General features: G+C 41.7%; 1 protein-coding gene across 1 annotated transcript; it reads right to left on the bottom strand.

The window, feature by feature from the left end:
* Window positions 1–1,958: 1,958 nt before the first annotated feature.
* Window positions 1,959–14,088, bottom strand: RAD21L1 (RAD21 cohesin complex component like 1). The gene is made up of 13 exons (XM_065645841.1): window positions 13,945–14,088; window positions 12,444–12,573; window positions 11,015–11,114; window positions 9,765–9,871; window positions 9,194–9,376; window positions 8,488–8,589; window positions 7,459–7,572; window positions 6,198–6,427; window positions 4,787–4,889; window positions 3,861–4,000; window positions 3,069–3,158; window positions 2,636–2,713; window positions 1,959–2,148 (listed from the first exon to the last, which is right to left on the bottom strand). The coding sequence occupies exons 1-13, from the start codon at window positions 14,086–14,088 to the stop codon at window positions 1,960–1,962; spliced, it is 1,710 nt and encodes a 569-aa protein (XP_065501913.1). The 3' UTR covers window position 1,959.
* Between the last annotated feature and the right edge of the window lie 717 nt (window positions 14,089–14,805).

Below are 14,805 nucleotides of genomic sequence, written 5' to 3'. Positions count from 1 at the left end.
TCCAACAAACCTGTTTTGTAAATAAGCGCGAGTTTTTCTTCTGGGACTATTTCCTGCAAGATTTGTTCCTGCTTTATTGCGACACGCAGACAGATTTCAATGCGCCTGTGTCCTGCCTCTCATCCCTCCCTGCCCGCCTCCTGCCTCCTTTGTTCCCTCTCTCCCGGTGAATCCACGACACGGCCTCTCTCCTTGAGAGGAAAATTAACGAGTTATCGCCGCTGCTGCCACTGGAGCTGCTTGGACCATGTGGCAGCGGCAGCCGCGGCACAGGCAGCAGCTCTGGTGCAAGATGCAGAGTCATTTCCAATGGCTTTGGGGGAAGAAAAATGTTTTTTCTTTCCCTCCACAGCACTCAGCTTCCCAGAGCGCAGACCCAGGGCGCAGGGGGCTCCCCGGGAGACGCACCGGGGAGGGAGGGAGAGGTTCTCACTTGCCGAGCACGAGATTTGGAGAACCAAACCCTTTCCTAACCCTGGGCTGGTACCAAACCGCCAGGCCTGGCACCAGAGAGGGAAACGAGCTGCTCCCGGTTACAGCCTTGGCCTCTCGCTCCTGTTTGCATCAGAAAATACTTTTTTTTTTTTTTCCTGCAGAAAATCAAAAGGTTTTTACCAAATAGGGTCACTCACACACAGAAAAGTAACCCCTTGGAGAAGAGTAGCAAAGGCTTCTTATTGCTCATTTTATCAACTATTCCTGCATGGAAAAAAGAAAAACAGCTGACATAACCCCGCGACCAGCCAGGCCAACCCCCAGCCCTGCCCATCCCACGTGGGGTCTCCAGTCATTTTAAAGCGTTTTTGCTCCTCAGAACAGGCCCCTTGGAATCAGCTCCTCACATTCCCAAAACCGCGCACACAGAAATAAACCAGCACACAGCAGGAACAGCACGTGTCAGCAGGGACAGACACGAAGGTGCAGCTGAGGTGAGTGAACGCCCGGAAAGCCAGGATGACAACATCATCCGGCCTTTCACATTTTAAGAAAAATTGCCAAAAACACAGACTCTGAGAAGGCGAACCCACAGGATGGCTCAGGTGGCTGCTGGTTTTGATCCTTCAGAACAAACACTGACGAGGTGAGGAAACATCATCTTGTGGTTTTTATTGATTTCATATTAAGAGACTTCAACACACCCCGACACTGCAACACTTGGCGCTGAACACACATGACCTGGCAGGTCTGGTGCAACTGAGAAACACTACTGCAAAATGACAGTAAAAGCATTAAAACTTGTCCTAAATTAGCTAAAAAAGCAAAGACCTAATAATATTTCAGTTTAACATCCGTTTTTAAATAGGTCTACATATAAATAAAAGTGTTAGGCTTTAAGTGAACATGCTCCATGAAATCAAAGCTTGCAGGATTTCTGGGAAAGAGGATTTCTTCCTAAAATTCACATGGCTCTGCCAGGGACAGCGTAACTTCTCTCTGCCTGAACACACAAAAACAATGCTGGAGACCTTCCTAGACCTTAAAATATCAAATAATGAACATTTTTTGAAAGGAATAATGTGAAATAGAATAAAGTTTATGATGAAGAGAGCTTAACAGCCTTCTCTTCCTAACAGCGTTAGCTAATTAACGCACGAGCCCTGTAAAAAAATAATTTAACCTCCAAAATTTGTCTCTAAGAAAGGTTTTAAAGGACTTTCATAAAATCCCTCACATTCTAAATCTCTTATGTAGAATATGTATTTTAGCGATATTTTATTAACAGAATAAGTAACTGCTCGTTGTATAAACATATATATAAAAAATAAACATATTGTGACCTGTGTGACTACCATGGAGGCAGCGCAAGGTCTCTGGCATTGGCGGAGATGTGAGGAGGAAAGAGCTCTGCACAGTCACCACGGTCTGATGAGACATTCAGTCATTTTTCCAGGAAATGTCTTTGCTGAAGGACTTATCCTAAGATTTATTTTTATTACCTTATGCGAATACTGTGTGATTTCAGTGGGTGTGGAACATGGGGCCGAGGGTGGCAGTGATGTCGGCGAAGGGAGTGCCCTGGCTGAGCTCGAGCACCGACTGCTTCTTCAGAACGAGGAAGATGTAGAACTTGACGGCAGCTTCTTTCCGGTTGTTTTTTTGGCAGAGCTCCCGCAAACTGAAAGTGTGCGTGCCCGATCTCTGCAGGTGCTGCGTGAGGGAATGAGAAGATCAGTCAGGTCAACCTGGCTGCCAGTAAAACCAGATCCTGTCAAGTCTGAACTCTGAGAGCTGCTCGGAGTGAGAACTTCCTGCCTGAACGCCTTGAACAGAACATTATCTTGGCATTTGCATTTATATAAGTGGCTCTGAACATTTTATTGCCATAATATTACGAGCACCTACATATGTTACTAAAACTACACGTGCCCGTAGTTCCACTGACTTCAATGGAACCGCACTGAGGTGTGAGATTAAGCGCATCTGGAGTGGTTTGCATGAGTCAAAACAATAAAAATCATTGCGCACCCTGTTCTTTGGGTAGGGAGCACCAGCTGTATCACGGGCAATTTCAGTCACTGCTAACCAAGTGTTATTATTTCTTGGTTTTTAATGGCTACACTTAGATGTAAGTGTTTATTTATGGGCATTGCACAGAACCCTTGAAATATGTTCACATAAAATCCAGCACTGGTACCTGTAAAGTTTTTAATAACTGAAGAGTTCTTTTGCTCCACCTTATTTCTTCACTATCTTTATCCTTCCTTGTTTGCTCCTTGAGAGGAAAAAGAACAGAAGGTTAGATGGCCTGGGGAAAAGTCACACACCATGATGATAAAAAGGACAAGAACTGTGGCCTAATTGAAAATCCAGCTGGAACTAGGCTTTTTGATGGCCGTACTGGGGATGTCTGGGACCCCTGACACCTCTGCAGTCATGCCAGGCTTCATGAAGCAGAGAAAATAATGTTATTATGGTTTTGACTGGCAAAAAAATGTACTAAAGATGACATTAATACACCAAAATTCACTGTAAGTTCACGATGCCATCACTTTATTTTTAATATTTCTGAGAAAGAGCACAGCTCTGTTGTGCAACAAGCCAGAGCTGCCAGGTTCGGGCACACGTACCATTGTCAGCTCAGCTCGCTGGGTTTCGGCTTCTTGGTCCAGTGAATTGTTGAGCACCGAGGAGCTCTCAGAGCCAGCCCTGCCGTCCTGCTGGAGAACAGCAAGGACCATCAACAGGCGTTACAATTTATCCATGAGATGTAACTTGCAATTACATAAGTCTGCTCAAAGAATTTATTCTAATAAAATTTTCCAAAATTATGCTGTAGTTAATATTTCTACCACGTTTCTCCTCACAGAGGAAAGAACTTTGCTGTAGGATTTGTCCTACAGCTGATTCTACACGGGTGGATTCAGTTCTACATTTTCTGCTGCTGTTAGGTCCAATTTTATCATTCTTTTTCAACTTTAATGAGCCTCATATTCTCTAAAGAATCCCCTTTCACATTACCCTAAATAAAGATGGCAGAAACAGATCATTTATTGTTTGAGTATTTCCTCAACTGGAGACACGAAAGATAATTTTTATCCCTTATAAAGATGATTACATTTATCTCTTGAGTACACAGAGGCTATATTTCATATTAAGGTTCCATTTATACTTAGTCATTAGACTGTAATCTATACTGATTAATAGACATTTTAATTAATAGTTCAATTCGTGGCGAGACTCTTCCAAAGTGCTTATAAATAAACTTCCATGACACAAGCTACTTAATGCTCTATCGGCTGTCTCTAACATCCTTTTCAAACATCTATTAGTAATTCCTTGTTGTGTTTTAAATGGGACTCTGGCATAGAATGACACCAATAAATACATTTAAATTTCTAAAACTGAAGGAAACCGCTCACTATAGTTTCACCACAGTTATCATGGGTTTCATTTCTGTTATTCTGTGATGTCAACATAAACGAATCATTTCTAATTTTTCCTTCAGTCTCTGAATGAGCTGACTCCTGCAGATAACTTGGTTCTTCTACTATCAGCATCTCTGTATTAACAGAAAAAACAAGATTTAAGAGGAAATTATGGCGAATCTCTATCCTTAAAAAAAATAATAATTGAAAAGCAAAAATCACACCCTAGTCTAGCAATCTTTGAGCTCAAGAGACAGAATGAGTAAATATAGAACAAACATCATTCCCAATAGGGCCCCAGAAGAAGAAGAACCTTCCCAGAGAGTTTTTCCTTTTCTAAAATTTGAGCTTTCTGGGCTTGCAGGAGGTGGTTTTGTTGATTAATTCCTGGGGCAGCTGCACAGTTTAGATTTCTAAGGGAGCAAAGGAGTGAAAGCAGATCCATCACCTCCTTGGGAGATCTGAAATGGATCATTTCTTCTTGCTTGGTATTAGCCAAAATACAATTTCCAAGATACAAACAGAAGTAATTTACATGAATTTGGAAATTTAAAGAGCAGTTTGACTGAACTGAGAATAAGTGGGAAGCTTTTTTTTTTTTCCTTTTAAAAAAACCCCAAATCTGCAACTTGGCAGAGAATTGGAGAAACAAAAGGTGAAACCAAAAATCCCTCCTTATGCCACAAGGAAGAAAAAGACTCGCACTTCACTTCTGATCTAAGGAATAAAGGAACAGCAAAGTACTTACAAAAACAAATTTAAAAAAAAATTAATTAACAATTTCCTTAACATTTAACTTTTTTGGCCTTCGATTTGTAGAACACTGCACACAAACACTGTGCACATGTCTCTGAAACATTATCTAAAATAAAAAATATTTTGTAATGGCTAATTCTGCAACAACAGAATTGAAGTATTACCTGTGGTATCTTGTTCTTTTCTTGTTTCTTCCACTTCAGATTCCCTCTGTATTCCATTTCTTTTCATCTCAAATCTGTGACTCTTGAAGCATCTCTCAAACAACTAAAACAAATAATTTTTATTGGTTTGCTTTCAGAAAATCATGTCAGATTATCTGCAAACATCAAGATGAAGGTATGAGTATGAGCTGTATATTAATTACTGCAACCTAGAATTTAGAGATTTGAATCAGGTCATTCTGAAAATCTGCATTATTTTTTTAAACAGCCTCCTGCAGTTTCAACTTTGTCAGTAAACTCCATGAAAAAATGTCTTAGGAACAGCTCGGATTGTTTTTCCTTGAAGCCAGACAGTAAGGAGGGATGAAAGCAAGAAACATCTGGAGTTATCTGGGTGTGGATTTCTCTGCCCATGTTCTGCCGTGTGGTTTTTATTCTCATAAAGGAGCTGTAATTCTGCAGCTCGACTCTAAGGGGTGAAGCTGCTCTAGGGAACCCGATGAGCCACTCAGATGTCTCCAAGCTGCACGGCAGAGGAAAGAGCGCAGGGAGCACCCGGCTGCTGCGTGGAGCTCTCACCACAGCTTCTGCATCACCTGTGTGCACATCCATTCCTTTTTTTATCTTATCACCAGCTCTAGTCTTACAGCTTCTTTGAATGATCTGTCAGAAAATACTTGGGGACCGGAGAGGCTTTGATAATCATGTTGCCATGAAACAAATACATCTTTCTTGTGTAAAAGGAAGCTTTAAGGTCCACAGCCACAGTAACAGGTGGTCTGGCCCAGCTTCTCACCAAAGCAAGTGATCAGGACCCTCCTGGTCCTCTGACAGGCCAGTCTCTGCCTGCTCCCCAGCTGGAGCTTAGTCTCCAATGGGGAAAGTACAAAAGAAATCAGCATACCATCTTTGTAAACCATTAATGAAATAATAACAATAATCATCATCATCATCATCATCATCAAACTTTGAAGTAAATGTAGAAGAAAGATACGGTCTCGTATTGATTGCAGAGCAGAAACAAAATAGAAAATAAAGTAGAAAGTCACAAAGAATTTGACAGAAATCTAAAAAGTTGTGTATTAGTGTCCAGTCAAGTGCCTGTATGTGAAATGAAACATCAGCTCTCAAGTTTCTCTGTCATTTTTTACTGGTTGTTGGGGTGTTGGGGATTAAAGTGTGAGCTCTACAGATGGTCTCACTGGTGAAACAATTAGTGGCAAGTATGCAAATAATCATCAGGTTTCCAGCTGAACTGTACTGCAAAGCAACACGTTCAATGATGCACCTGCAGCTTGCGAGGAGCTCACGTACCACCAGGTCTGCAAAGTTTCTCCCAGTTCAACCCTGCATGTGCAACAGTCCCACCATCTCTACAGTGACATAAAAGCCATGAGGACTTGAGCTTTACCTTCTGCAGCTCCACATGCACCACAGGCTGCGCAGCGTGGGACAGGAGGTTTTCCACGCCGCCTGATTTCTTCCACATCATTGTTTTTTTTGTTGGGGGTGCAAGGTCTAACGTAGTAAGGATATCCGTGCAGTTGTTTAGCTGGTTGTATATGGTGCTGCAGCTGAGCTCCTTTTCTACATCCACAAGCAACTTCCTCTTCCTTTTCTTTTTTTTCCTCTGGGTGACAGCTAAAGAGAGTAAGTATTTAAAAAAACAAAAAAAACCCAAAAAAGTCCAATAAGGTCTATTCACAGAACATGTAAGCACAAAAAAAAAGCACTGTGAATCAGACAGACAGGCTGCTGACCTGAAACATCGCACAGACTTGAAAATCAAAGTACAAGTCTATGGGCCATTGCTCCCGAAGTTTTCATAAAGTGTCCCCTTTGTATTCTTGTACAGGAAATTCACATATGTTTAATTGCGGAAGACGTATGACTGTTGTACTAAAGAACCAGGAACATCAGGACTTAATGAGAACACATGATATACCAACACAACTGAATAAGCTGTCTTTAATCCATCAGGAAGTTAATTGTTCCAAGAACTGCTGATGTACTCAACAGGTTTCATCACCTCATAGTTAATATCTGTACTTGTCAGTTTAATCCTTTAGCAATTTAATAAAGATGTACACAGTAAGTGCAGAAGAGAACCACAGGTTGATGATGCCATAACTTCCTGAATTTTATTTTGACAGGCTGGAAAATTCCGATACTCTAAATAATAGTGTCAACATGAAGTTTTTTATTTGCTAACAGTCACCAATGCGACATTTGTATTTACCCACAGAATAAATGAAACATTTTTCTCTTTGGATCTTATTAAAGTTCACAAAATAAATTTTTATAGAGGTCTAGAAGTTTTAAGATTGTTAGTTTATACATAAAAATCACAGATGTATGTGTCATCAGCAATAGAAGCTCTTCAGGTGAAACTTCAGTAACACTCATGAACAGGCCAGGCTGGCAGTACCAGAACTGCACAGCAGAAAAGCTTGGTTTGGTATATGAAAGAAAATGTAAGCAGAGGTTTAGGCAGATCAGAGGAATAACCTGATATTGGTTTTGTGCAATAGTTGCTGTAAAATGGAACTCTGACAGGAGGAGCAGATGAAATCTAAAGCGAGAGTTATCTGTCTTATAAATATTTTCACTAACAAGAAGAAAAACAAACACAGTAACGCAAACATTTAGCAAGAAACTGGTAAAGTTCTGACCTGTATCATCAACTGGCTCGAGTACAAATTCTTCATTTTCTTTCAAGAGAAGTATCGTTTCATTCATTAAGTGGTTAACTTTCTTAATGGTGGTGTCTGCACAGCTGGACTCAACTATAAGAAAACACAGCAAATAACACAAACAACAAAAACAGTTTACAAGATGGAATAATGTCTCAATCTCATGACATAGAATGGTATCAGACAAAAATGATCAGAATTAAAAAACTGTGATTTTGTCTATAATCTCACAATGAACCAGGACTAACTGGCACTGCTGCTGCTCCTGTTCTGTGTGGCCTGGTTTCCTTGGCTGACACCAGAACTTGTATGAGAACTGATTTGGAGGAAAACCCAACTGACAAAACATGGTTTGGGGGGAAAATTGGTTAGTTTCAGCATGTATCTGTTTCTGGTTCCAGGGAACCGCATGGCAGTGTGGACATTTCTGTCAACGTGAACAGGACTAGCGCAAGGAGTGGCAAGTGCCGCTGGTTTCCCTTAAAGCTGTTACAGACTACTCAGTTATAAAGTAACCGTGTGATGGAGGTATAAGGGCTTAAGATAGAAAAAAAATCCAGAAACCCTCTTCAAAGATTAATTTCATTGATATCAAATCAAAAGAAGACCAACAACACCTTTATGAACTACTAAGGCGTCATGTGTTGCTGAAATAAGAAGCCAGAAATGCTCATAGGTAAAGTTCAAAGTCATGGCAGACCCTTTTTCAGTTTCTTTTTCCCTACAAAAGTGGTATTGTGCTACCTAAGCAGCAGGGTAGATCAACAGTGTGTCCAACAGGGGAGCACACAAAAGGGTTTGTAAGCAGCGCCAAGTTACACATCTGGAATCCCTAGATCAAATGAAATTATACCTAAAATGGTCAGTGAAGCACATTAGAAAAAAGCAAAAGACACAACCAAAGGAAAAAGACACAAGGTATTGTAGGAAGGAACGCGAGTAACTTTAGGCATTAATAGAGAACAGAAGGTTCGTGTGAGGAACATGGAGCAGATGCTGTGAACTCACAGGCTGTGCTGTTCTCTGGCAGATCCTGTGGCAAAGGATGTTCTTCCTCCATATCAAGAATGTCTTTATCCAGGTCATTTTGCTCATCCCTCAACAGGATTTCTTAAATACAAAATGCATAGTTTTAATCATTCGAAGCCTTAGTAGTCATGAAGTAGCCTTATACAGCCTGATGTTACTTATTGAAGGTTAATTCTGTGCGAACATAAAAAGCTCAGCTGCCACAGATGGCTGGCAACGGTACGTCTGCCTTCAACAGCACAAAAAGGAGATCAGTCTTCATTTGGAGATTTCCACTTTTTCTTTGAAAAGGATTATATTAATATTGTTTGAAAGGTACAAATCTATAAAGGTTTGTGTAAATACTCTAAACCATAAAGATGTAGAAGCTACTTTGCTGCCTTTGTTACTACAAAGATTAAAATGCTGCAGTATTTCACGTCTGAAAAGATAAACTAAATTGTTAAACCTTAAGTATAAATTGAATGTCTTTAATTCTAAAAAACTGAAATATTTCTTTTAATATAATTTTACTTGGCAATGTCTAAGTGATCATAGATTTAGCAACAAGTAGGAAAAAACAAAGAAGTATGAAACCAACAAGAAATATAGAATTTACATTTGGAAACAATCACTTGTTTGTTTTCCTGCCAGAATAAAAATATTTGGAAAGAAATTAATTCTGTTTATCTGTGGCAAACCCTACCAATCATATCGGCAGCATTCTCCTCGTCTCCAAACCAGTCGTGCTGGAAGCAGTAAGTGTCCTCGTGCAGCGCAGACTTGTCTCCGCTCACACTCATAGAGTTGCGATCTGCCCCGAGACTGTTGCTGCTCATTAAGGTGCTGCCATCAAAGCTCTGTTTTCTCAGAGCATCTGGTTCTTCATCTGGATAAACACAGAATTACTGATGCTTCATCTGCACAAATTTTTGAAACAAATATTTATCCATTTCCTAGCTTTTCAACTAATTTTAAAGGAGTGTAAGAGATCCCATACCTCAAAAGGAATAAACAATAAACAATTGTAGCTAATTCAGTAAAAAGCAGAAAATGTTGGGTTTGATTCTCAGTCTCCAATATCAGATTACTTAGGCAGAGTACTTACACAAAAATTTAAGCGTAAGACAGTATGACAGGCCAATCAGCACAAGTATGAAGCAAATGCATTTTTAATAACAGCTTTTTCACAAGTGGAAAGGACTCAGACTGTACAAAATGTTGCATAAGACACACTTTTCCTTATGGAATATTGCTAATTTCGCAATTTCTCTCACCAAAGGTTCTATCACAGAGAAGTATATCGCTTTCATAATCCTCTGTAAGTGTGATGTCTTCAGCTTTGCTCTGATTCAAGGTAAAATGTTCAGCAACATCAATGGCCCTGACGAAAAAAACATTATACAAAATATAGGGTGAACTGAAACCCATTGGCCATTTAGCTGGAATGTGAAAACTTATTTCTAAACAATCCTGACGTTTGATTGTAAGCCCCTAAAAGACAGCTTCTGTTTTCCATGGCATTGAAAGCACCACAGCTGGTCCACACTTCTGTGGAGAGAGAACAACTGTTTCCCAAAGCCATTTACATTCAAGCCATTGAAGATTTTATTGATAAAATTCACTGCTTTGATTTTCCTCCTCTCCACATTTCATGTTTCTCCGATCTTTTCTGCCAGTGAACTTGGGCTGCTGTGAGTTTGCTCACATGCAAGCCCTGCCATTTACCAGACACTCGTCACATAGAAGGCATCTAATTAACGCCATCATCCGTAAATCAAACCCCATGGACTCTTTGGGCAGGCAGAAAAGGCACGATTCACAGAGTCAGCACACCGAGGTATTTGAATAAATAGTATTATTGTACATCGCAGCTGTACTTGCAAAATACTGAACACTTAGAGATCCCATCAAACTGTATTTATGAGGATGTACAGAGGAAGCCCTAGTGGAAATCTGGACCCTTCGGGGCATCGGAGCCATCAGAAACATGTCTTGGGTTCCTGCTTTTTATCAGTTTTCTACATTAATGCTGCTTTGCATCAGAAAAGCCAAGGAAATATGGTGGCTTTTCATCGGGAGCCAAGCTGACTACTGCTGATAAAATAGCCTGGCCCAAAGAGCAACGGAGCAGAAATGAAATGCAGTCACACAATGGAACAGGACAACGTTGCGAGGTCACTAGCCAAACTTCCACAGTCTTACAACAGGATTTATACTTTTATGTCTGCTCTTGAGGCCAGCAAGTTGTTTGCAGGCTTCACTGACACAATTTTAATTTAGAAAATCCTGAAGTCTGAGTTCAGTACATTATTTCATTGTAAAGGTCTGTTGATTAAACATATTTGGATGAACTCTACAAAAGCACAGCTCCTGTAAGTGTAGCCTTGGAAAGCCAACTCAGAACTCAGGAGAATTCACTTATCAAATCGAACTATTCCATCTGAGTCTTGATCAGATAATAGCAAGAATACTTTTTACTTCTGAAAATACGAAAATAATGAGTTTAAACTAGGGAAGTATTTACTTTAAATCAGGTAGCGGTGTTTCAAAATCATGAAATTCTTCAGGTAATGTGATGGACTGATAAGCAGCCTCAACGTTTTCTGCTGGAAGGTCAACGAGTCCTAAAAGAAACAGACAACAAAACAAAGTAAGTATCAATAAAATAAAAGTAATATTTTCCTAAATACATATAATAAGACTATAAACCTGTCAGGAAGGGCTGCCATTCTAAATAACAGAAAGGTAAAACTCAGGCATTTTGTCAACAGGACTCCAAAGTGAAATTAAAATCCTTAATTTACCTGTGCTTTAGAAGCCATGTTTTTTATGGACAGATACAGAAGAATATGCTGTTACAGTACCTGAAGTACTGTAAATACATCAGGTTTATGAACAGCTCCTTTAAGTCCCTGGAAGATTCTCACAGCTGACATTTAGCCTGGAGTCATTCATACCACTTCAAATGAATCATTGCATTTTCTTTTTCTCTCCAGTGTCCGTACAGCGCTGTTCTCCAGCATCAAATAATTATGAAGCGAGACTGCAAATACCCAGTGATGAGAGAATCCTGGAGCAATTTGGGTGAGAAGGGATTCACGAAGGTCATCTAATCCAACTGTTTGCTCACAACAGGATTCATTTCTACTTTCACTTTTGATTATTTCTGCTGATGGAGATTCTGCAGCGTCCCTGGACAGTCTGGTTCAGCATTTTACCACTTCCACTGAGATTTTTTCCCCCTTTATATGTAGTTGGAGCCTCCTTCATCGCAGTTGTGACTGTTGTGTCTTGTTCTTGTGCGGTGCAGTCTTCTGTAAGCCACTACAGTATCTCGTCAAAATAGATAGCACTGGGTACTTAAGATAAGTGTTTCTTCTAGAGATTTCCAAATATTTACGAATATTAACTAACTAATCATGTTCATATCCTTGAGAATAACGTAGAGTGGGTATTCACTATTCTGCAAACAGACCAGGTCACAAAGCGCATGGAGGCTGGGAATAGATGCTAGTGTCCTGTTCTTGGCCAACAGTGCCTCCCTGTTTGGCATCTAAGTACAACAAATGTGGAGCCCATTGGAAAAGGACCCAGTCATCTCTGCTCCTTCTCGCTGTCTACATGGCTCGAGCTCAAAACACTCTGTCAGACCTGGCACTAACACACTGTTGGGCATGTTGTTGGTGTCAACAGAAATTAAAATTAATTATCTAGCAACAGAGGCTGAATTCAAGCATCTTCTCCTAAGACTACTTAAGATACTGCTTCCCTTAAAGGAGTCAAAGACCTGAAATGGCATTAAATTAAGTCAGACTAAAGATCAGCAGTAGGCACTAGTATGTTCAGTTTCCTTTGGGACCAGTAACATGTATTTAACAGCAATATCCAAAATTACCTTTTAAAACAAGAGCTGTAAAGGAGACAGATGGAAAAATGCCAAATTCTGGACATACCTGGGCGAAAGGCTGTCTTCATTTTTGTCAAAGCTTCACTACAGTCTGCCAAGAGGTACTTTGCTTTCCTGTGGTAAATCCGCACCACTCCCAGGAGTAAGTGTCCAGAGGTTCGCAGAGCTATTGTAAACTTTGAGGATGTAAAAAAGTTGTTCAGGAGTTAGTATTTTTGGCAAAAACATTAAAAATGAAAACATGGAAGAGTCATAACAGAGTTCCAGTAACATACACCAATGCAGAGCTATACAAAAATCAACAGGGTTTTGTACTGATACAGGGGATCATAGAAAAGAATTTTCAGAGCCAGGAACTTCTCGTTGCTTCTGCTCCTAAATGTCACCATGCTGAAGCACAAGTCCTGAATTGATGGTCTTATTTTATCTAAAACACCTCAGCTGACTGCCAGCGAACAGCGTAACATGTCCTGAAACAGAAAGTAGCTGCACACATCCTAGTATTTGACACTTTGGTTATTTAGGTGAGCAAATGCCACACCTGTGCCCTTATTTATGCAAATAAAGGCCATAACTGTGCCCTTATGTATGCAAAGTCTTCCTGCACTAAGCCAAATATCAAACAGGTGTTTTCATGGAGAAAATTTTAAAAATCTGCTGAAAGCCTTGGATCTCCTGAGCCATCAATCAGTGACCATGTAAAGCGTTCCTCACTGTTCCAGTAGATGTGATTGCAGCCGAGGCCAAGGACTGAGCCACAGCCACTCGCCCACCTGAGTCACCGTCCCTGTGACACGCAGGGACTCCAGCCTCCGGGGCTGCTCGCACAGAGTCTCTCATAAGTGCAACGTAGGCTTAATTATAGATTTATTGGCTTATAATAAGGGGCCTGGAAGAAGTCCACTGAAAGTGGAAGGATGGTTACAATATGTCAAAAGTTATTTATTATAATATCAGCAACAGCATTTTCCTCAAATGGTCTGTGTACAATTTCACGGCAGTTTGCTTAGTCCCTTGACTTCAGTTGAGCAGCTGACTTTTCAATCTTTTTCTGGCAATTTCCTCAAATACCAGCATTTCCCAAATTCTGTTGAACAACACCCCCAGCCGGTACTCTAAGCCTCTGAAGAAAGGCCAGCACCAATGGTCTTGTGCTGCCTTGCGAGCAGCTCAAACCCATGTCCCGTGGTTCCTTGGGCAGCGCTGCCCACAGAGCCCTCCCTGGAGCTCTGTTGGTGTGTGGAGAAACACATTTTAATATATTGTGGTAACATTTTCTTACACTGTACATAAATGCAGTCCACAGATCTCCAGGAGTAAAATAGCAAGTAAAATGTTTATATTACTGTCATTTAATGGGATGGAGCTTTTATCTGAGTGAGATCTGAATAAAATCAGAGTAGGAATTTACCTCACACTGGTTTTGAAATAGCCACAAATTTTTCTGATTAGCAAAGTCTTCACAATATCAAGTCCTGTTCCCTACTGAAGGTGAACACCTCTGCCCCAGAACATACCAGAAGCCACCTTCTCATTCCATAGCATACCTTTGGCGAGATGATCTTTTCAACAGTAGTCTCTAAATTGCACTCAAATATATGAGCTTTGGTGAGCTTCTTCTCCCAGTGGGCAGCAAGCCATATTTTGGCCAACGGCCCGCGCTTGTTGATGAGCAAATGCATGTAAAACATGGCGCCGGGGCTGAGGCTCAGGGGCCAACGCTGCTGCCGCCTCCTCCACAGGTTCTTCCTCTTCCCACGGGAGAGGGGTCCTGGGGCGGGGAGAGGGATTTAGGGGGACCCTGAGGGGATGGAGGGACCAAGGGGGTGCTCAGGGGATGAGAGGATTTGGTGAGGCCCTGAGGGGACAGGGCAGGGGGTTTTAGCGGGGCCTGAGAGGATGAGGGGACCCAGCGAGGCCTCGAGGGGACAGGGGGATTTATGGGGACCTGAGGGGGACCCAGCCAGGTGCTGAGGGGACAGGAGGATTTAGCGGGACTCTGAGGGGACAGGGGGGATTTGGCAGGACCCTGAGGGGATGGGGGGCTTTAGTGGGACCCTGAGGGGATAGGGTGTGGGGGTTTAGTGAGGCTTGAGGGGATGGGGGACCCAGCCAGGTCCTGAGGGGACAAGGGGATTTCTGGGGACCCAAGGGGACAGGGTGGCACAGCTGGGTGCTGAGTGGATGAGGGGGGATTTAGTGGGATCTGAGGGGATGTGGGATCCAGGCAGGTGCTGAGGCAATGGAGGGGGATTTAGCGGGATCCTGAAGGGACGGAGGGACCCAGCCAGGCGCTGACGGAATGGAGGGGGATTTAGAGGGGCCCTGAGGAGATGAGGGGACCCGGCCAGGCCCTGAGGGGATTGCAGGGGGATTTAGCGGGCGCTGAGGGTACGGGGAGGATTTAG

This window comes from Caloenas nicobarica, chromosome 15, assembly GCF_036013445.1.
Source record: "Caloenas nicobarica isolate bCalNic1 chromosome 15, bCalNic1.hap1, whole genome shotgun sequence".
NCBI classification, from domain to species: Eukaryota; Metazoa; Chordata; class Aves; order Columbiformes; family Columbidae; genus Caloenas; species Caloenas nicobarica.
This window is presented reverse-complemented; position numbering and strand designations above follow the sequence as displayed.

Excerpts from the sequence above, each read along its gene's own strand:
- RAD21L1 (XM_065645841.1), bottom strand. The coding sequence starts at position 14,088 with ATGTTTTACATGCATTTGCTCATCAACAAGCGCGGGCCGTTGGCCAAA. Across the intron at positions 11,115-12,443 it reads GAAGACAGCCTTTCGCCCAG|GACTCGTTGACCTTCCAGCA; the intron begins GTATGTCCAGAA and ends TGTTTCTTTTAG. Across the intron at positions 7,573-8,487 it reads GCCAGAGAACAGCACAGCCT|TTGAGTCCAGCTGTGCAGAC; the intron begins GTGAGTTCACAG and ends GTTTTCTTATAG.